Source organism: Centropristis striata, chromosome 11, assembly GCF_030273125.1.
Source record: "Centropristis striata isolate RG_2023a ecotype Rhode Island chromosome 11, C.striata_1.0, whole genome shotgun sequence".
Taxonomy (NCBI): Eukaryota; Metazoa; Chordata; class Actinopteri; order Perciformes; family Serranidae; genus Centropristis; species Centropristis striata.
The window spans coordinates 23,026,309-23,042,317 of record NC_081527.1 but is presented as its reverse complement, the minus strand read 5'-3'; the positions used below and the strand labels follow the sequence as shown (position 1 = coordinate 23,042,317).

At 37.2% G+C, this 16,009-nt stretch overlaps 1 protein-coding gene across 12 annotated transcripts in view; it reads left to right on the top strand.

Annotated features, from left to right (window-relative positions):
• dlg1b (discs large MAGUK scaffold protein 1b) overlaps window positions 1–16,009 on the top strand; it is a 156,884-nt gene that overhangs the window by 30,067 nt on the left and 110,808 nt on the right. For 9 of the 12 annotated variants that reach the window (XM_059344348.1, XM_059344341.1, XM_059344347.1 and 6 more), the window contains exon 3: window positions 1,071–1,234. In XM_059344348.1, coding sequence (XP_059200331.1) covers window positions 1,071–1,234 — 164 coding nt within the window. Of the gene's footprint in view, window positions 1–1,070; window positions 1,235–6,344; window positions 6,417–16,009 lie in introns of all 12 variants that reach the window. The other 3 variants (XM_059344337.1, XM_059344340.1, XM_059344339.1) reach the window with 1 other exon arrangement.

Below are 16,009 nucleotides of genomic sequence, written 5' to 3'. Positions count from 1 at the left end.
CACCCATATGCCTGTTTCAACAGTTACTGTCTGGGATTAGCGCTGTCACCTGCTCTCGCTCTCTCGCTCTTGCTCTCTCTCTCTCCTGCTGTCTCTCTCGCTCTCTCTCTATCTCGTGCTCTCTTTCTCTCGCTCTCTCCTTGCTCTCTCTCACGCTCTTGCTCTCTCTCACGCTCTCACTCTGTCTCACACTCTCTTGCTCTCTCTGTCTCACACTCTCTCTTGCTCTCTCTGTCTCGCACTCTCTCTCTCTCTGTCTCTTGCTCGCGCTCTCTCATTCTCTCTGTCTCGCTCTCTCTCACTCACTCATATTCGCTCTCTCTCTCGCTCTCTCTCTCTCACTCTCTGTCTCGCTCTTGCTCTCTCTTGCTCTCTCTCGCTCTCTCCTTGCTCTCTCTGTCTCGCTCTCTCTGTCTCGCTCTCTGTCTCGCTCTCTCTTGCTCTCTCTCTGTCTCTCTCGCTCGCTCTCCCTCATCCTCTCTGTCTCGTCCTCTCTGATTCTCTCTGTCTCGCTCACTCTCGCTCACTCTCTCGCTCACTCTCGCTCACTCTCTCTCTCGCTCTCTGTCTCGCTCTCTCTTTCGCTCTCTGTCTCGCTCACTCTCGCTCTCTCTCTCTCACGCTCTGTCCCGCACTCTCTGTCTGGCTCTCTCTCTCTAGCTCTTGCTCTCTTACGCTCTCTTTCTCTTGCTCTCTCTCTTTCTCCTTCTCTCACTCTCTCTCCTGCTCTCTCTGTCTCGCTTTCTCTCTCTCACATTAGAACATAAACGCTCTGCACATGTCTCCCATCTTTAAATATTTCCTAAATATAAAGTGGGAATAGTTTCTGTCTAGGATTAAAGCTGGATTTTTTATAATAAAAAAAAAAGAAAACATACTTTTAAAATATGCCGTCAGGAGTTAAAACAACTAACATGTGGATTTATTTCTATTTTTAAGTCCCAAATTCAAATTCTCCCTCTTTGCAGCAACATTAATGTGACCAGCTTCATATTTATTTAAACCTCTCGCTGTTATTGACTTTGCTGGTTTGATTCATCAATTGTGTTTTCGCTCCTCTGTTACATCAGATATCCAGGAATTTTACGAAGTGACCTTATTAGACAGTCAGAGGTGGGTGGAGTCTTCCAAGGCAGCGGACCCCATGGCACCCGTCCACCTGTGGGACTTCTCCAGCCTTCAAAGCACAACGGTGACCTCGGACACGCTGCCCAGCCTTAGCACCAGCATCGAGGTAAGACTCTGTCTGTCACAGGCAGGACGGCTCCTGTTTTCTTGGTAACAGAGTAAAAATAGAGAATATTAAAAATAGATCAAACCTTTCAAAACGGTCCAGGATGCTGACTGAAGGTGCTTCTGTTTGAACGGCTTCAGGCTGCTGTGTGGAGGAGAGCAGCGAACACAAGCTTTAATATTTTATCTCATGTGGAAACACACCTGTGTGCTCCCACTGTCACCTGCTCCTGGTCCCATTCACCCACAGCTTCCCCTCAAAATCTGAACAAGACTTCCAGTCAAAAGACTCCTCAGGGAGAGTTTACGTCAGATTCTGAGGATGTTGTTAACCCTCTGATCCCCACTTTAAAATGCACTGAAACTGCTCGTTGGGGTTCAGAGGCTGAATTTAGCCTTCAAGGATTTCAGGATACCACAGGAACCTGAACGCACCACGTAAAATTTAAACCAGCGTGTAAAATAGTTTCTTACAGATTTACAGTATTAATAAAATAAATTGACATATGTGCTCTCTCTCTCGCTCTCTCTCGCTCTCTCTCATTCTTGCTCTCTCATTCTCACTCTCATTCTCATTCTCGCTCTCTCATTCTCTTTCTCTCTCTCCCTCCCTCTCACTCTCTAGCTCACTCTTTCTCTCTCTCTCCCTCCCTATCTCGCTCTGTCACTCTCTCTCTCGCGCGCGCGCGTGCTCTCGTTCTTGCTCTCATTCTCGCTCTCTCATTCTCTTTCTCTCTCTCCCTCCCTCTCTCTCTCTCTCTCTGTCTCTCTCACTCACTCTCTCTCTTTCTCACTCTCTCTCACAATCCAATGAATACACAAATAACTAAATCATGTTCTCATGCATGTTTTCATCGTTTTATCTGCAGCTTTGCTTTGAGAAAAGTTCAGGTTTATGCAAATATACTAGTCTAAAAATCTAGTCTGAATGTTTATGAAGTTTAAGTAGTTTTATTTTGTCTGAAATGCAATATTGCTTATTTTGCAAAAATACAATAATTATTTAGAAATATAGAAATGACAAAATATATTTTTATAACTAATTACTTATTACTTATTTACAGTGTAAAACTGTAAAATAAGAATTATCTATCTATCTTCTTTTACTCTTTGTTTACTTCTGGGATTTTTCCCGCGTGGACATTTTGACCGTGAAGTGAGCAGCTTCATCTCTCATCACAAACTTCAGTTTTCGGCTGTGACTCAGGCAAAATTTTAACTAGTGTAGACGTGAAAGCTCCCTGAGCTTCACTGGGAGCAGATGACTGTGTTAAAGTGTTTTCAGGAGACAGAATCTGTCCTCTGATCAGTGAATTGAACCATTAATCATGATGAGTATTAGCTGATTCATATCAGCGCTCGGCTTTCTGGAGCATCACTAATATTAACTCTAATAAACTGTGAGAAGTAGAAGAAGCTGCAGCTCTCCTCCTCACAGACCTGCCGGTTGTTTCACCAGACGACCTGCTGCCTCATCACCTTTCTGTTTATGGCTGTATGTTGTTGTTTTCTTTGGCTGTTACGCTTTTTTTTTCCCCATTCAGGAGCCCATTCAGTGACGTTTGTTTTCCTTCATTTCAGAAACTTAAGTTTGTCTCTTTTTTAGTTAGTGTGAGCAGCAGAACTGATAAAAACACTTAATTTAGGGTGCAACAAAGATTCAGGAGCTAGTCTCACTTCTGTAAATTATTATATAGAATAAATTTACATTTAATGAAGATAAACTGCTTTTCAGTTCAGTATTCTCTTGTTTTGGGCCAGTAAACAACTTTTATTTGGCCAAACTTCAATATTTCACCTTCCATGATTGATTCTGCTGAGACCAACGGTCACATGAGAAATATTCACTGGAAATCTGTTTAAACAGAGCAGAGAGGAGAGGACAGGAGAGGCTGTTTACACAGAGCTGAGAGGAGAGGACAGGAGAGGCTGTTTACACAGAGCAGAGAGGAGAGGACAGGAGAGGCTGCAAACATGACAATACTTCAATATGTGGAGGAAACTGTAATAAACCAGAATTTATATATTAAGACTTTTCCAAGTGTCCTGAATGTTGTAAAACCAATTTCTAAAAAAATATTTATCAGAGACATTCAACTTTTTTCAGATTTCTGTCATTCTAACATAATAAGTCTTATTCTGCACAAAGACAAGTTTGAGTTGTTCTGATTGTGCCGATTCCACAGAGCTGCAGGACTTGTATAGATTGTATGTTTTACTCTACTATATTACTATATTATATATTATTATAAAAGAGTAAAAAACACCCTGAAACTGCTCATTGGGGTTCAGATGGTTAAATTCCCTCCAAATTCTGTAAAAAAACTAAACAAAAAACAAACCCAAAAAAGCAATGTTTGTATTATTAAATATTTAGTACTTATAGATATATATGAATTATTTGACATAATCTATATGAACCACTAATACATGCAGTAAGAAGGACCATAACTACCCCTGACATGTGGTGGAGTTGAAGTATGAAGTGGATTTAAATGTAAAAACTCAAAGTACAAATATATCAAAGTCTACTTAGTCACCCTCTACCCCTGGAGCTAGGCTAGCAGTTCCCCTCCGCTTCCAGTGTTTGTGCTAAGCTAGGCTAACGAGCTCTGACCTGAACATGTTCCTTTGAAAGAGTGCATGAACCCAATCATTTGAGCCTTTTAATTTTTTTTAACTTCATTTTATTTTATTTTATTCTAATTCCATGTGATGATCATCAGCTTTGTGCTTATTCTGCTGTGAGGGAGAAGAAGAAGAGTTTTCCTGTTGTGAGTCAAATGGTTTTTGTTGACTTGGTCCCAGAAGAGAAACGCTGAGTCAGTGTTTGAGCTCAGGTGTGGCTCACATGCTGTTTACCTGTTTGGAGTGCCAGGCGAGTGTATGGGCTGCCAGGGTGGAAATATCTCAAGAAAAAATGGTTATATTGGCTTAAAATATACTTCAGACGTTTATGTTCCCCTGCAGGATAAATTATTCTTTCTAATTAGACACTCGTCTTTTCAGCTCAGTGTTTTGGTCAACAAATATGGTTAAGTTTAATGAATCAGACCTGACAAAACATCAGAAGCCAGATTAAATTTAGTATCTAAGTATCTAACTCAAAGTCCTTTACAAAATAATCATATTGGACACTGAAGTTTGCTCTGATTGACTGCTAATGTGCAGAAACTTTAAAACTGTAATGTGACATCTGAATTTTAGATTTGATTTTTAAGATATTAAGCTTTGTGGGACTCGGCACAAAAGTCTCTGAATGTTCATAAAACCATCGTTTTAACAGCAGTGTTCTTGAAGACAGGCCTGACAAGGCATCAATTCAGACTTTTTACACATCAGCATCATGTTGGAGTTATTTCTGCATTTCTGCACAGATAAATCATTTTATTTTTGGCATCAGACTGATTAATGCGTAAAAACCCATAAAATTGGCCAAATAAAATGAAAAATTCCCTTAAATTATCTGGGTTTTTAAAAAACTTTTTTGTGTGTTTCAGCCTCTTAAAAACTCCTTAAACTGTTCAACAATCCATAAAAAACTCCCTAAATATGATGATATCCACTGATTCATAACTTCGATCCAACCAAACTCTATTAAGAAAACCATCGTTTTAAGGGTTGTTTTATTGTTCTTATTTCTGCATAATTTTGATCCGTTTATTCATGTTAAATCACAGATAAATCTCTTTATTTTGGCTTCATACTGATTAATCCGTAAAAACCCATAACATTGGCCAATTAAATGAAAACATCCCTTACATTTATACCTTAAATAATCTATTTTTTCAGTTAACTTCTTATTTGTTTTGTGTTTCAGTCTCTTAAAAGTGACTTAAAATTTTTTAAAATCTATAAAAAGCTCCCAAATAAAGAATGTCCATTGTTTTATGACTGTAATCGAACCAGACTCCATTCAGAAAACCATCATTTTAACAGCAGTGTTCTTGCAGACAGACCTGACAAAGCATCAATTCAGCATCATGTTGTAGTTATTTCTGCATCATTTAGATCACATTAAATCACAGATAAATCTCTTTATTTTGGCTTCATACCGATTAATGCGTAAAAACTCATAAAATTGGCCAAATAAAATGAAAACATCCCTTAAATTATCTGTAATTTTAAAGCTTTTTATTTGTTTTGTGTTTCAGCCTCTTAAAAACTCCTTAAACTCTTCAATAATCCATAAAAAAACCTCCCTAATATTGATGATATCTATTGATTTATAACTCCGATCCAACCAAACTCCAGTCAGAAAACCATCGTTTTAAGGGTTGCTTTCTTGTTCTTATTTCTGCGTCATTTTGATCCATTTATTCACAATAAATCACAGATAAATCTCTTTATTTTGGCTTTATACCTTTTATACTGATTAGTGCGTAAAACCCCATAAATTGGCCAAATAAAATGAAAACGTCCCTTAGATTTATCCCTTAAGTTATCTATTTTTTAAGTTAACTTCTTGTGTTATTTGTTTTGAGTTTCAGCTTCTTAAACTGTTGAACAAGCTATAATAAACTCCCTAAATATGATGATATCCACTGATTTATAACTCCGATCCAACCAAACTCCATTCAGAAAACCATCGTTTTAAGGGTTGCTTTCTTGTTCTTATTTCTGCATAATTTTGATCCGTTTATTCATGTTAAATCACAGATAAATCTCTTTATTTTGGCTTCATACTGATTAATCCGTAAAAATCCATAAAATTGGCCAATTAAATGAAAACATCCCTTACATTTATACCTTAAATAATCTTTTTTTTTTCAGTTAACTTCTTGTGTTATTTGTTTTGTGTTTCAGTCTCTTAAAAGTGACTTAAAATGTTCAAAAATCTTATTTCTGCATCATTTTGATCCATTTATCGACATGAAGTCACTTTATTTTGCCTTCATAACGCTGCAGCGTTAGTCGTTACAAACTGTAACTGTTGTTCTGTTTTCCTACTGTCACTCCACCCGTCTGGCACTGAAACAGATTAAAAACAAACACACCCTCTGTGTGCTGAAGCAGTTTGAGCCAGGTGTGTGTGAGTGTGTGTGTTTGCATTGAACTCCTTCTCTTTCTTCCCTCTTTCTCTGATTGTAAACAAACCTGGTCACTCGTAGGACTCCCCCCTCCTAAATGAAATCCTGAACACGTTGGCGCAGGCCAAACAGCCGCCCAGCCCTGACGGACAAGTAAGTACGGGACGCCTGCTGTTGGTGGGAGGGGTGTCGGTGTCCTCCACCCTCGCCGCATGTCCCATCCAGTCCTCATGTTTGCTTTGGACCATCGGAAAGGGGCAGAGGGGGGGTTCTGGATCCAGGGTCAGGGGTCAGGTTGGCCCAGACGGCCTCAAAATGTTGCTGTAGTTCATAAATGTGGAGTCTGAAAGTGAAACCAGAAGAAACGTGTGGAGAAGCAGCTGGTCGAATAGCAGACGGACGACTATACCAAGGTTATAATAGTTTGGGATTTTTCATTAGTTTTAGTTTTAATTTCGTTGTGAATTTTTGTTTTCAAATTCAGTTAGTTTTAGTTAGTTTTTAGAGTGAGTTTGCTAGTTTTAGTTTAGTTTTTAGTTTTTGAAAATGCTTAGTTTTAGTTTAGTTTTTATTAGTATTAGTGTTAGTTTTAGTTTTTTTTGTAATGAGCTATATGTTGGGTGCCAGATTCAAAGAGGTCATAATAAATGTTTCCTTTATTTCCTTTGGTTTATCATCTCAGCCCCAATAAGGTTATTAACTCTTACAGTTCTGGGTGTTTTGTATTTTGGTTGAAGTGTAGACATCCCAGTCTCAGTAAACATATTTACCATGTGTTGCATGTTCAAATAGAAACACTGAATTATGAATGAAAAAAGTTGACAAAAACAAAAACTAAGGACATTTTCACTATAATTTTAGTTAGTTTTAGTTAGTTTTGTAACCACAAAATACAGTTTCAGTTAGTTATCGTTTTTTAAAAAATTCTAGTTTTTATTTTTATTTCAGTTAACGAAAATGTTTTTTCAATTCTAGTTTTCGTTATTTCGTTAGTTTTCATTAACTATAATAACCTTGGACTATACGTGTAATTTTAAAATAAAACGGATCATTTTGAAGTCAAACTGAAGAGAAAAAGTCGATGCACAGACATCAGGCAATGAGTTTGACACAAATAACTATTATAAAAACAATTATCTTAATCTGTCTAAGTTTTTGTCTTTCAGCCTCTTAAAAGTTCCTTGAAATGTTCAGCAATACATATAAATCTCCAAAATAAACAATATCCATTGATTTATAACTTTAATCCAACCAGACTCCATTCAGAAAACCATCATTTTGTATGTTGTAGTTATTTCTCCATCATTTAGATCCGTTTATTCACATTAAATCACAGATAAATGTCTTTAATTTGTGTTCATACCGCTGCAGTAACATCAGTCATACAGACACAGTTCGTTATGAACAGTGTTATTTTGCTAATTAATTAAAAAAATAAAATAAAATAATAAAGTCTTATGTAAAGGCTTTGTTGTAGTATTTATTGTATTTCTGTGTCGCCTGGTAGCCACAAAAAAATCCAGTTGAACTAAGTTAAATGAATTAATAATTACATTAATTAACTCTAATGTTTGGAAAAAGTGGATTATTTCACAAAGAATCAATTTAATAAACAAGAATAATGACATTTAAATTATGAGAATTCAAACCTGATTTTTTCCAGAAGACTGTAAATGTTTTATCTTCTGTGAATAAAACAAGTTCTCTCAAATGAACATCCTGCAACTTTAAATAAAATAAGACAGAAAATAGAAACCCAAATATTTATTTTGCTGAAATGCTGAGTTGGAGAAGTATTTTAGGTGAATTTAGTCTAAATCTAAAAGTAATTTAGTGTCTGATTGCCTCTTTTTATACTCCAGATAAGAATGTTTTTGGTTTTTGTCCAGCTGCTTCTTGCTCCTCACTGGTTTTTATATTAAATATTAATTATAGAAAGACTCGGGTGAACTGAGGAGAAACTGCGACATGTTGAGGTGGTCTGTGCTGGTTCAGGGGTCATGGTTCATTGTGCTTCATTCATGCTGGTTGATGTTGTGGGTCTGAACAGTTCGCCTCCTGATACACGGCAGGAAAACAACAAACCTCAAACTTCAGATTCAGTTTAACCAGTCTGAGGTGCAATGGAGCTAAAGTAGCAGGACAGTGTACAAATTATTAAAAATTATATTTTATTGCTATACTTGAGTTAATGTTCTTAGTGACTTTCCACCACTGCTTATGGGCCGAATAATATAATAATAATAATAATAATAATAATAATAATAATTATTATTATTATTATATTATTCGGCCCATAAGCAGTGGTGGAAAGTCACTAAGAACATTAACTCAGGTAAAGCAATAAAATATAATTTTTAATAATTTATTATTATTGATAATAATAATAATAATATTATTATTATTATTATTATTATTATTATTATTATTATTATCAAATAACTGTCCCACAGGCTGTAGCTTGGAAGCCCCTAATTTAGATTATTTTTTATTTGATAATAACTCTAAAATTAAGATATCTTAATGTGAAATTGTATTTTTATTGCTTAAGATTTTAAAGAAAATAATAATGTATAGCTTTTCCCTCCTTGATGTAGCATTTTTAAGTTTAGAACTTTCCAAAGTTATTGAGCGATACATAATAAATTTAAAACACAAATGAAAGAAAATGTTTTTACACTTTATACACCTTTTACTTCAACAGTGGTTGTGCCCCTAATAGAAAGTTTTAGCACTAAACTAGAAAATAAATTAGGAAATATAAATAACAGAAACGTCTGTGAAGTTAACTTTTATTTTTAATTACTGAAAAGTATACAGGTGCATCTCAATAAATTAGAATATGATAGAAAGTTTATTTATGTCAGTAATTCAATTCAAAAAGTGGAAATAACACATTATATAGATCAATTACACACATAATGAAACATTTCATGTCTTAACTTATTTAATTTCTTCTAATTATAATGATTATGGCTTACATTTAATGAATACCTAAAACCCAGTGTCGGAAAATATATATATATACTAGATATTCTAGTTTAATGTGACAGTTAATTAGGAAATATAAATGACGGGATCATCTGTGAATTACTACAGATTTTTAAACTTTTCTTGTTCCTCTAATGAATTATCAGGTTGATTTTCATAGAAATTAAATGAAATAAACACAATAAAAATCAGTTTGAAATACTTGACCCTAATACGCCGTAGTAAGATCGTCTGTAAAGAAGTAAACTTTTTAGAAATGAAATGACAGGATCGTTTATCAAGTTTTTTTTAAATTACTTAAAAGTATAGAAATGTAATTAATTGTAAAGTAAATAATTTTTAAATTTAACATAATATATAGTTATGGTGGAATATCTAAAGGCAGACCCTAACAGCCTCCTGACCCTGAGACCCTCGGCTCTCCTTAAGGTCAGGATATCAGTTTGTTGGGAGTAAAGTGCCTCGTGGTCGTTGTGTCGTGTTGGTTTCCTGGGAGACAGGAGTGGTGCTGCTGTTCAGGACCTTCATGGTGGTGGTTCATGTGGATTTCAGTTCTGGTTCAGGTTTCGACTCTAAAGGTTCCTCTTTGTGTTTTTTCATGTTTTTAACTGGAGCCATCACATCTGTTCATGTTTCTGCTGTTCGGCAGCAAAAAGTTTGAAGTATTTATTCCGTCCACAGGTTGTTTTACTGGATAATACAAGATGTTCCCTGAAATTTACTTTTTCTTTAAAAAGGCACCAAAATACACAGTTTGTCTTAGAAAGAAACTGTAAAAACTGGCATTATAGTCAGAATTTTCCGACGGTCCTTGAACTAATCATCTGTAATGAACTTTTTTGTTATAAAAAGTGACTAAAACTTGTGTTAAATGTTGATATTTGTCTTAGAATCTCTTTATTCTACGTGTGTCATTTAAAATAAAGCATTTGCACTAACCAGATCCTGTTAAAAACATTAAATTCTGCTCCTCAGAGACACTGTGAAGACATGATTGATTCTGCTGAGACCAACGGTCACGTGACAAATATTACCTGAAAATCTGTTTACACAGAGCCGAGAGGACAGGAAAGAAACACAAAATGTTTTTTTATACATTTTGTTTTATTACATAAAAAAAAAAATCTAGCAGAGAAGTCCAACTTATTTTCTGATTTGATTATTGTGATATTCTGCACAAAGACATGGTTGAGTTTTTCTGATTGAGCTGATGCCATAGAGCTGCAGGACTTATAAAGATGCAGTTATTTTATTTATTTAAGTTGATTTAAAGGTTCAAACCGGTAGAATTACGTCACATCTAAAAAACATCATATTTTTCACTCAGTAGTTTTGTGTGTGAAACTGGTGACATCACTTCCTGTGGAGCGCTGAATGTTTTATAAGGAGACATGACTCTCCACATGATGACACACATGCTGGCCGACCAGCCACATGACACATTCATGGACGCGTTAAATATTCATACTGTGATTCCAACCGCCCACGCTGCCTCCTCTCCTCCTCTCCTCCTGCTGCTGCTGCAGCCACACACTCAGCTCCTCCTCCTCTCTCCTTCTCCTCCTCTTCCTCCTCTCCCTTTTTTCCTCCTCCTCTATGCTCCTCCTCTTCCACTTATTCCTCTCTCCTTTCCCCTCCTCCTCTTCCTCTTTTTCCTCTCTCTTCCTCTCTCCTCCTCCTCTTCCTCCTCCCGCTCTCCTCTTCCTCCTCCTCCTCTCTCCTCCTCCTCCTCCTCTTTTTCCTCTCTCCACCTCCTCTTCCTCTCTCCTCCTCCTCCTGCAACTCCTTTCCTCCTCCTCCTCTTCTTCCTCCTCCTGCTGCTCCTCTCCCTCTCCCTCCTCCTCCTCTTCTCTCTCCTCCTCTCCCTCTTCCTCCTCTCTCCTTCTCCTCCTCTTCCTCCTCTCCCTTTTTTCCTCCTCCTCCTCTATGCTCCTCCTCTTCCTCTTATTCCTCTCTCCTTTCCCCTCCTCCTCTTCCTCTTTTTCCTCTCTCTTCCTCTCTCCTCCTCCTCTTCCTCCTCCCGCTCTCCTCTTCCTCTTTTCCTCTCTCCTCCTCCTCTTTTTCCTCTCTCCACCTCCTCCTCCTTCTCTCTCCGCCTCCCTCTCCTCTCTCCTCCTCCTCCTGCAACTCCTCTCCTCCTCCTCCTCTTCTTCCTCCTCCTGCTGCTCCTCCTCCTTCTCTCTCCTACTCCTCTTCCTCCTTTTCCTCCTCCTCTTCCTCCTCCTGCTCTCCTCTTCCTCTTTTCCTCTCTCCTCCTCCTCCTCCTCCTCCTCTTTTTCCACTCTCCACCTCCTCCTCCTCCTCCTCCTCTCTCCTCCTCCCTCTCCTCTCTCCTCCTCGTCCTGCAACTCCTCTCCTCCTCCTCCTCTTCTTCCTCCTCCTGCTACTCCTCCTCCTTCTCTCTCCTACTCCTCTTCCTCCTTTTCCTCCACCTCTTCTTCCTCCTGCTGCTCCTCCTCCTTTTCTTCCTCTTCCTCCTCCTCCTCCTCCTCCATTTGGTGTTGAGTCATTCATGTAAAGCAGTTGGTGTATTTTTAATGTGAATTCTTTAGAACAAACTAAAATGTTCTGTATTTGACAGGATTTTTGTGATTTATTTTTGTTTATTTCTACAAGTGCAAATGCCATAAAAATGTATGTACATTTTACTATCATACATCATATTGCTGAATGTAACAGTCAACTTTCAGGTTTTTTGTTTTTTTTTTACAGTAAAAATGTATTTAACTCACTTAACTAAAGTCTGGCAGCAAAAGTCGCCAAACACAATTCTACAGATACTGTATATTATCTGTAACTATCATCTATCATCATGAAACAATGAGGAAAAAAATACATAAATTTGCCTTTCAAATGTCACAGTTTGATGCTTGTCTTTGACAACTCTTACAGTAAACTAAATATTTTTGAGTTTTGGACCAGATACATCCTCAAATTTTAAATATACTCAGATTTCTTTCATAAAGAGTAAAGAAACCAAAAAATGGCCACATTAAATCCTTTTTTTGTGTAAAACTGTATTACTCAAAACAACTTGACTGGTTAGTTTTACAACACGTTTAATTATGGAAAATAGAAGTACCATATGTAAGTTAAATTAATCAAAAATAAGTGATCTTGTTTTGATAAGTTATTTTGTATTTTATTTACTTTTATTTTTCTTTATGATCGTTATTTAGTTCAGTTTGTTCTGGAGCTGCCAAAATAAGTCTTTCATTGAAAACTATCAATAACTTGCTTAATACATTTTTCATACAGAAATAGCAGAAAATGCTTTTTTTAGTCTGACAAATCTTTCTCAGTTTACTAAATATCTTTGGACCGACAAAACAAGAAGTTTAAAGACATCGTCATGGATTTAACACTGTTTTCTGACACTTTCTGGACCAAATAATAATGAATTAATCTAGAAAATATTCTGCAGATTATACTTTAATAAAAAAAATGTTAGTTGCAGCTCTAAAATGTTCTTTTAATAACTTATTTATAAGATTATATATAGATATATAAAAGATATATATCTGCTGGTGTTACACAATCATAAGTGCAGGTATTTTAAAGTTGCCTTCACTTGCTGTTGGAATTAACACTTTTTTATGATTGAAGGTCCACAAACCACCAGTGAAACGGCAAACAGGACTGAATTAATTGCACTAATGTTCCCCTTAATATTTAGATGGAACATGTCTTAATTAACATGAAGAAATAAAAAGTATGCATATTAATAATCCTCAAACGCATCTTTAGTAGTGTTTCTTGCAACACATGATCGTTTTTTACAGTTTTTAGTAGTCTTGCAGTAAAATGATTTTGGTTATCGTTGTATATCATTATTTCTCAATTAAATTCCCTATTTACTGGTCAGGATATGTCGGATAACTTTTAATTGGTGTGAGATTTCCCACGGCTCTTGAACGCAGGCTCGGACGGGCTCCGTGAGTGCTGCTCCCGCTGAGCTCCGGATACCGGGATGAAGGAGGACCGGGGGAGGGTGGGGGCGGCTCTCCGGTGAGCACACACTCTGTCCCCGCTACATAGCGGCTGTGTTGTCGGTGTGTGAACGTTATTTATGAGGACTCGGTAAGAAAGGCGTTATTAAACCGGCGGGCTGGAGATGAGATGAGATGCCTATGTCCCCGGGCTTCACTCCCGGCTCGGAACGATGGACTGCATCTGTATTGTCACGACTAAGGTAACGCCTGAAAAAACTCCGTTAAACAGCAATACACACACACTTCAAATGTCGATTTCTTTAAATTGTGAACTCGTGTACAATTCGGCGTTCATCTAATCCATCACACAGCTCTTATTTTGTCAAAAAAATCTACTTTTTGGGACCCGTGTGCCTCTCTGCCCTACGGTCTTTCCCCACTAAAATAGCGCAGCAAGCAAACGGAGGCTCATGGCGACCACATTTAAAAAGTCAAAATTAAACATAAATGCAGTGATTCTTTATGGATTATATCCCTGCCAAATGGAAGGCAACACTGTTGATGTATGTATATTGATATGTTTTTATCTTTTATGTGATGCGTTTTTACTCCTTATTAAGGAATTGTTAATTTACCATATTTCTGAATGGCAGTTTGGCGTAGCGTTTCTCCGGACAGCGCAAGGACCGCCCGTTCATTACACTGCTATTTTGTGTGTCGTTTAAGCGTTTTGTCTCTATTACAGAAATGTTATTAACCACCAAAATTAAGCAGTGTTATCTGATATTAATGGTCAGCAGTTTACAGTTTAATCTTTGCTTGTATATTGATTACTGACGGTGGCTGATCAGGCCAATTATCTGCTAATTTTGCGCAGTTTCTAACGGCAGTATGTGATGTCGTGTCCCTGTGTTCCTTATTATCAGCCTTATAACAAGCTTTAATTAGTTTTTTATTATTAATACTGAAAGTTGAAAGCTCAGCACCTGCATTGGCATCCAGCTCCTCTTATTAAAAGTCACAGTATAAACATTTATTCATCCAAAAAGGGGAGAATAATTACTAGAAAATTTCCTCTGGGGAAATTCTGAAAAGGCAACGGGGGCTACTGCCTGTGTGTATACACTATGATGAGATTCAAACAATTAATACTAGTAATGTTATGATAGCATATTATATACAAGGAGCACACCTACAACAAGCATTCCTTTTCAAGTATTTATTTATACAGCAACATATGCCCTTTAACCTCAAAGTGTGTGTGTGTGTGTGTGTGTGTGTGTGTGTGTGTGTGTGTGTGTGTGTGTGAAGCATGTTTATCTGGAGGAGTGTGTGCTTATGCGCATGTGTGTATGCGTGTAACTGTAATCACAGCAAAGATCAAAGGCAATCAGAGCAAAGATCAAAGGCAATCAGAGCAGAGCAATCAACAGAATTAACTGCCACCTGAATGTTCCGGGACAGCCAGAGGTGAACAGACTGGAATTTCTGGCATCGAACAGAAAGCATTTTTGGCAAAACTAATACCTATCATTGATCCGACTTCAATTTGAGTGTCCTGAGTTCTTCCTGAACGTCTACATATGTTTTTTTTTAAGAAAATGAAAAAATAGCATTGTTAGAGCGATCTAAAAAAAACTGTTACATCTACCTTTTTCAGAAATCTTCCTACATTTTTAATATGGGAGACAATGAGGCTGTTGGTGGCGCATCTGTGCGTCCTACACCCAAACTATAACTCTGACAGCTTTACCAGAGGATTGTGAGTGAGAAGAAGAACAAATTTTCCTAAGTTTCTATGTATAAATTATTTCTGTAGAGTGGAATTTGCAGCCTGGAGCGCAGTTTTCAAATTTATTTTTTGACAATTTTTTCTCTCCCTCTACCCTCTGGCGATGATGTCACACACCCATTATAATCTCAGAATTTCTCCAAAAATGATCATGGTCATTGAACAGGGATTGATACAAAAACTATATGACCTATCGAAACGTGGATCAATACACCGATACACAAGACTTGTGTTTAAAGTTTAAATGGAGTCTCTAGGTGAAAAATATGCCGGAGAAGTAGACGTTTAAAAAATCTCCGATTATTGTTCTTTTTAGCTCATTTTTTTTCGGCCATCCCATTCACTTCAATGCAAAATTTTGGGCAGTTTTTTGCGACTTACGTCGCAAAAAATTTGTATTCCATAGAGAAAAGTAATAGCACACCGATCCCGATCAAACCCCACTTTTTGATATATAATTTGTCCTGAAACTCAAAGAGTTGTAGGACTAGTAGCGGGACGAAATTATGTCCAGAAGAGGAAGAAGAAAAAATCCACAGTATAACAATAGTGCTCGGCTTTGCTCCGTGGCCCTAATTAATGCTGTGTGTAATCTGATTTCATCTCTCTGAGGGTGCTGTGTAGGAGAAGTTCATTTTTCACCTCCCACACCGTGTTTCAGGCCAGGTGGGCAACCCTGAGCCTCTGTATCATCGAGGATGCTACTGGCTTTATTCCATGCTGTATGTGCACTCCTGGAAAATCTGGAATAATGTGTGGGGCAGCAGCGGGGAAGGTTGTGTTCAGGTCCATAGTGGGTTATATAATGTTTTTAATTATGTTGTAGTTAGGCTGTAAAAGTATCCCATAAATCCTGGAAAACCGAGAAAATTAAGACATGTTCCAGGTGTTAAACGGACCCACTGATCCAAATAATGTTCAGCCAAAACAGTTTTGATTCATTAAATAAAAATGTTCTGAGTAAATGAGTTAATACTTGAACAGTTCACAGTTACAGTTTGTCTGAGTGATACATTATGTTACAGTTAACC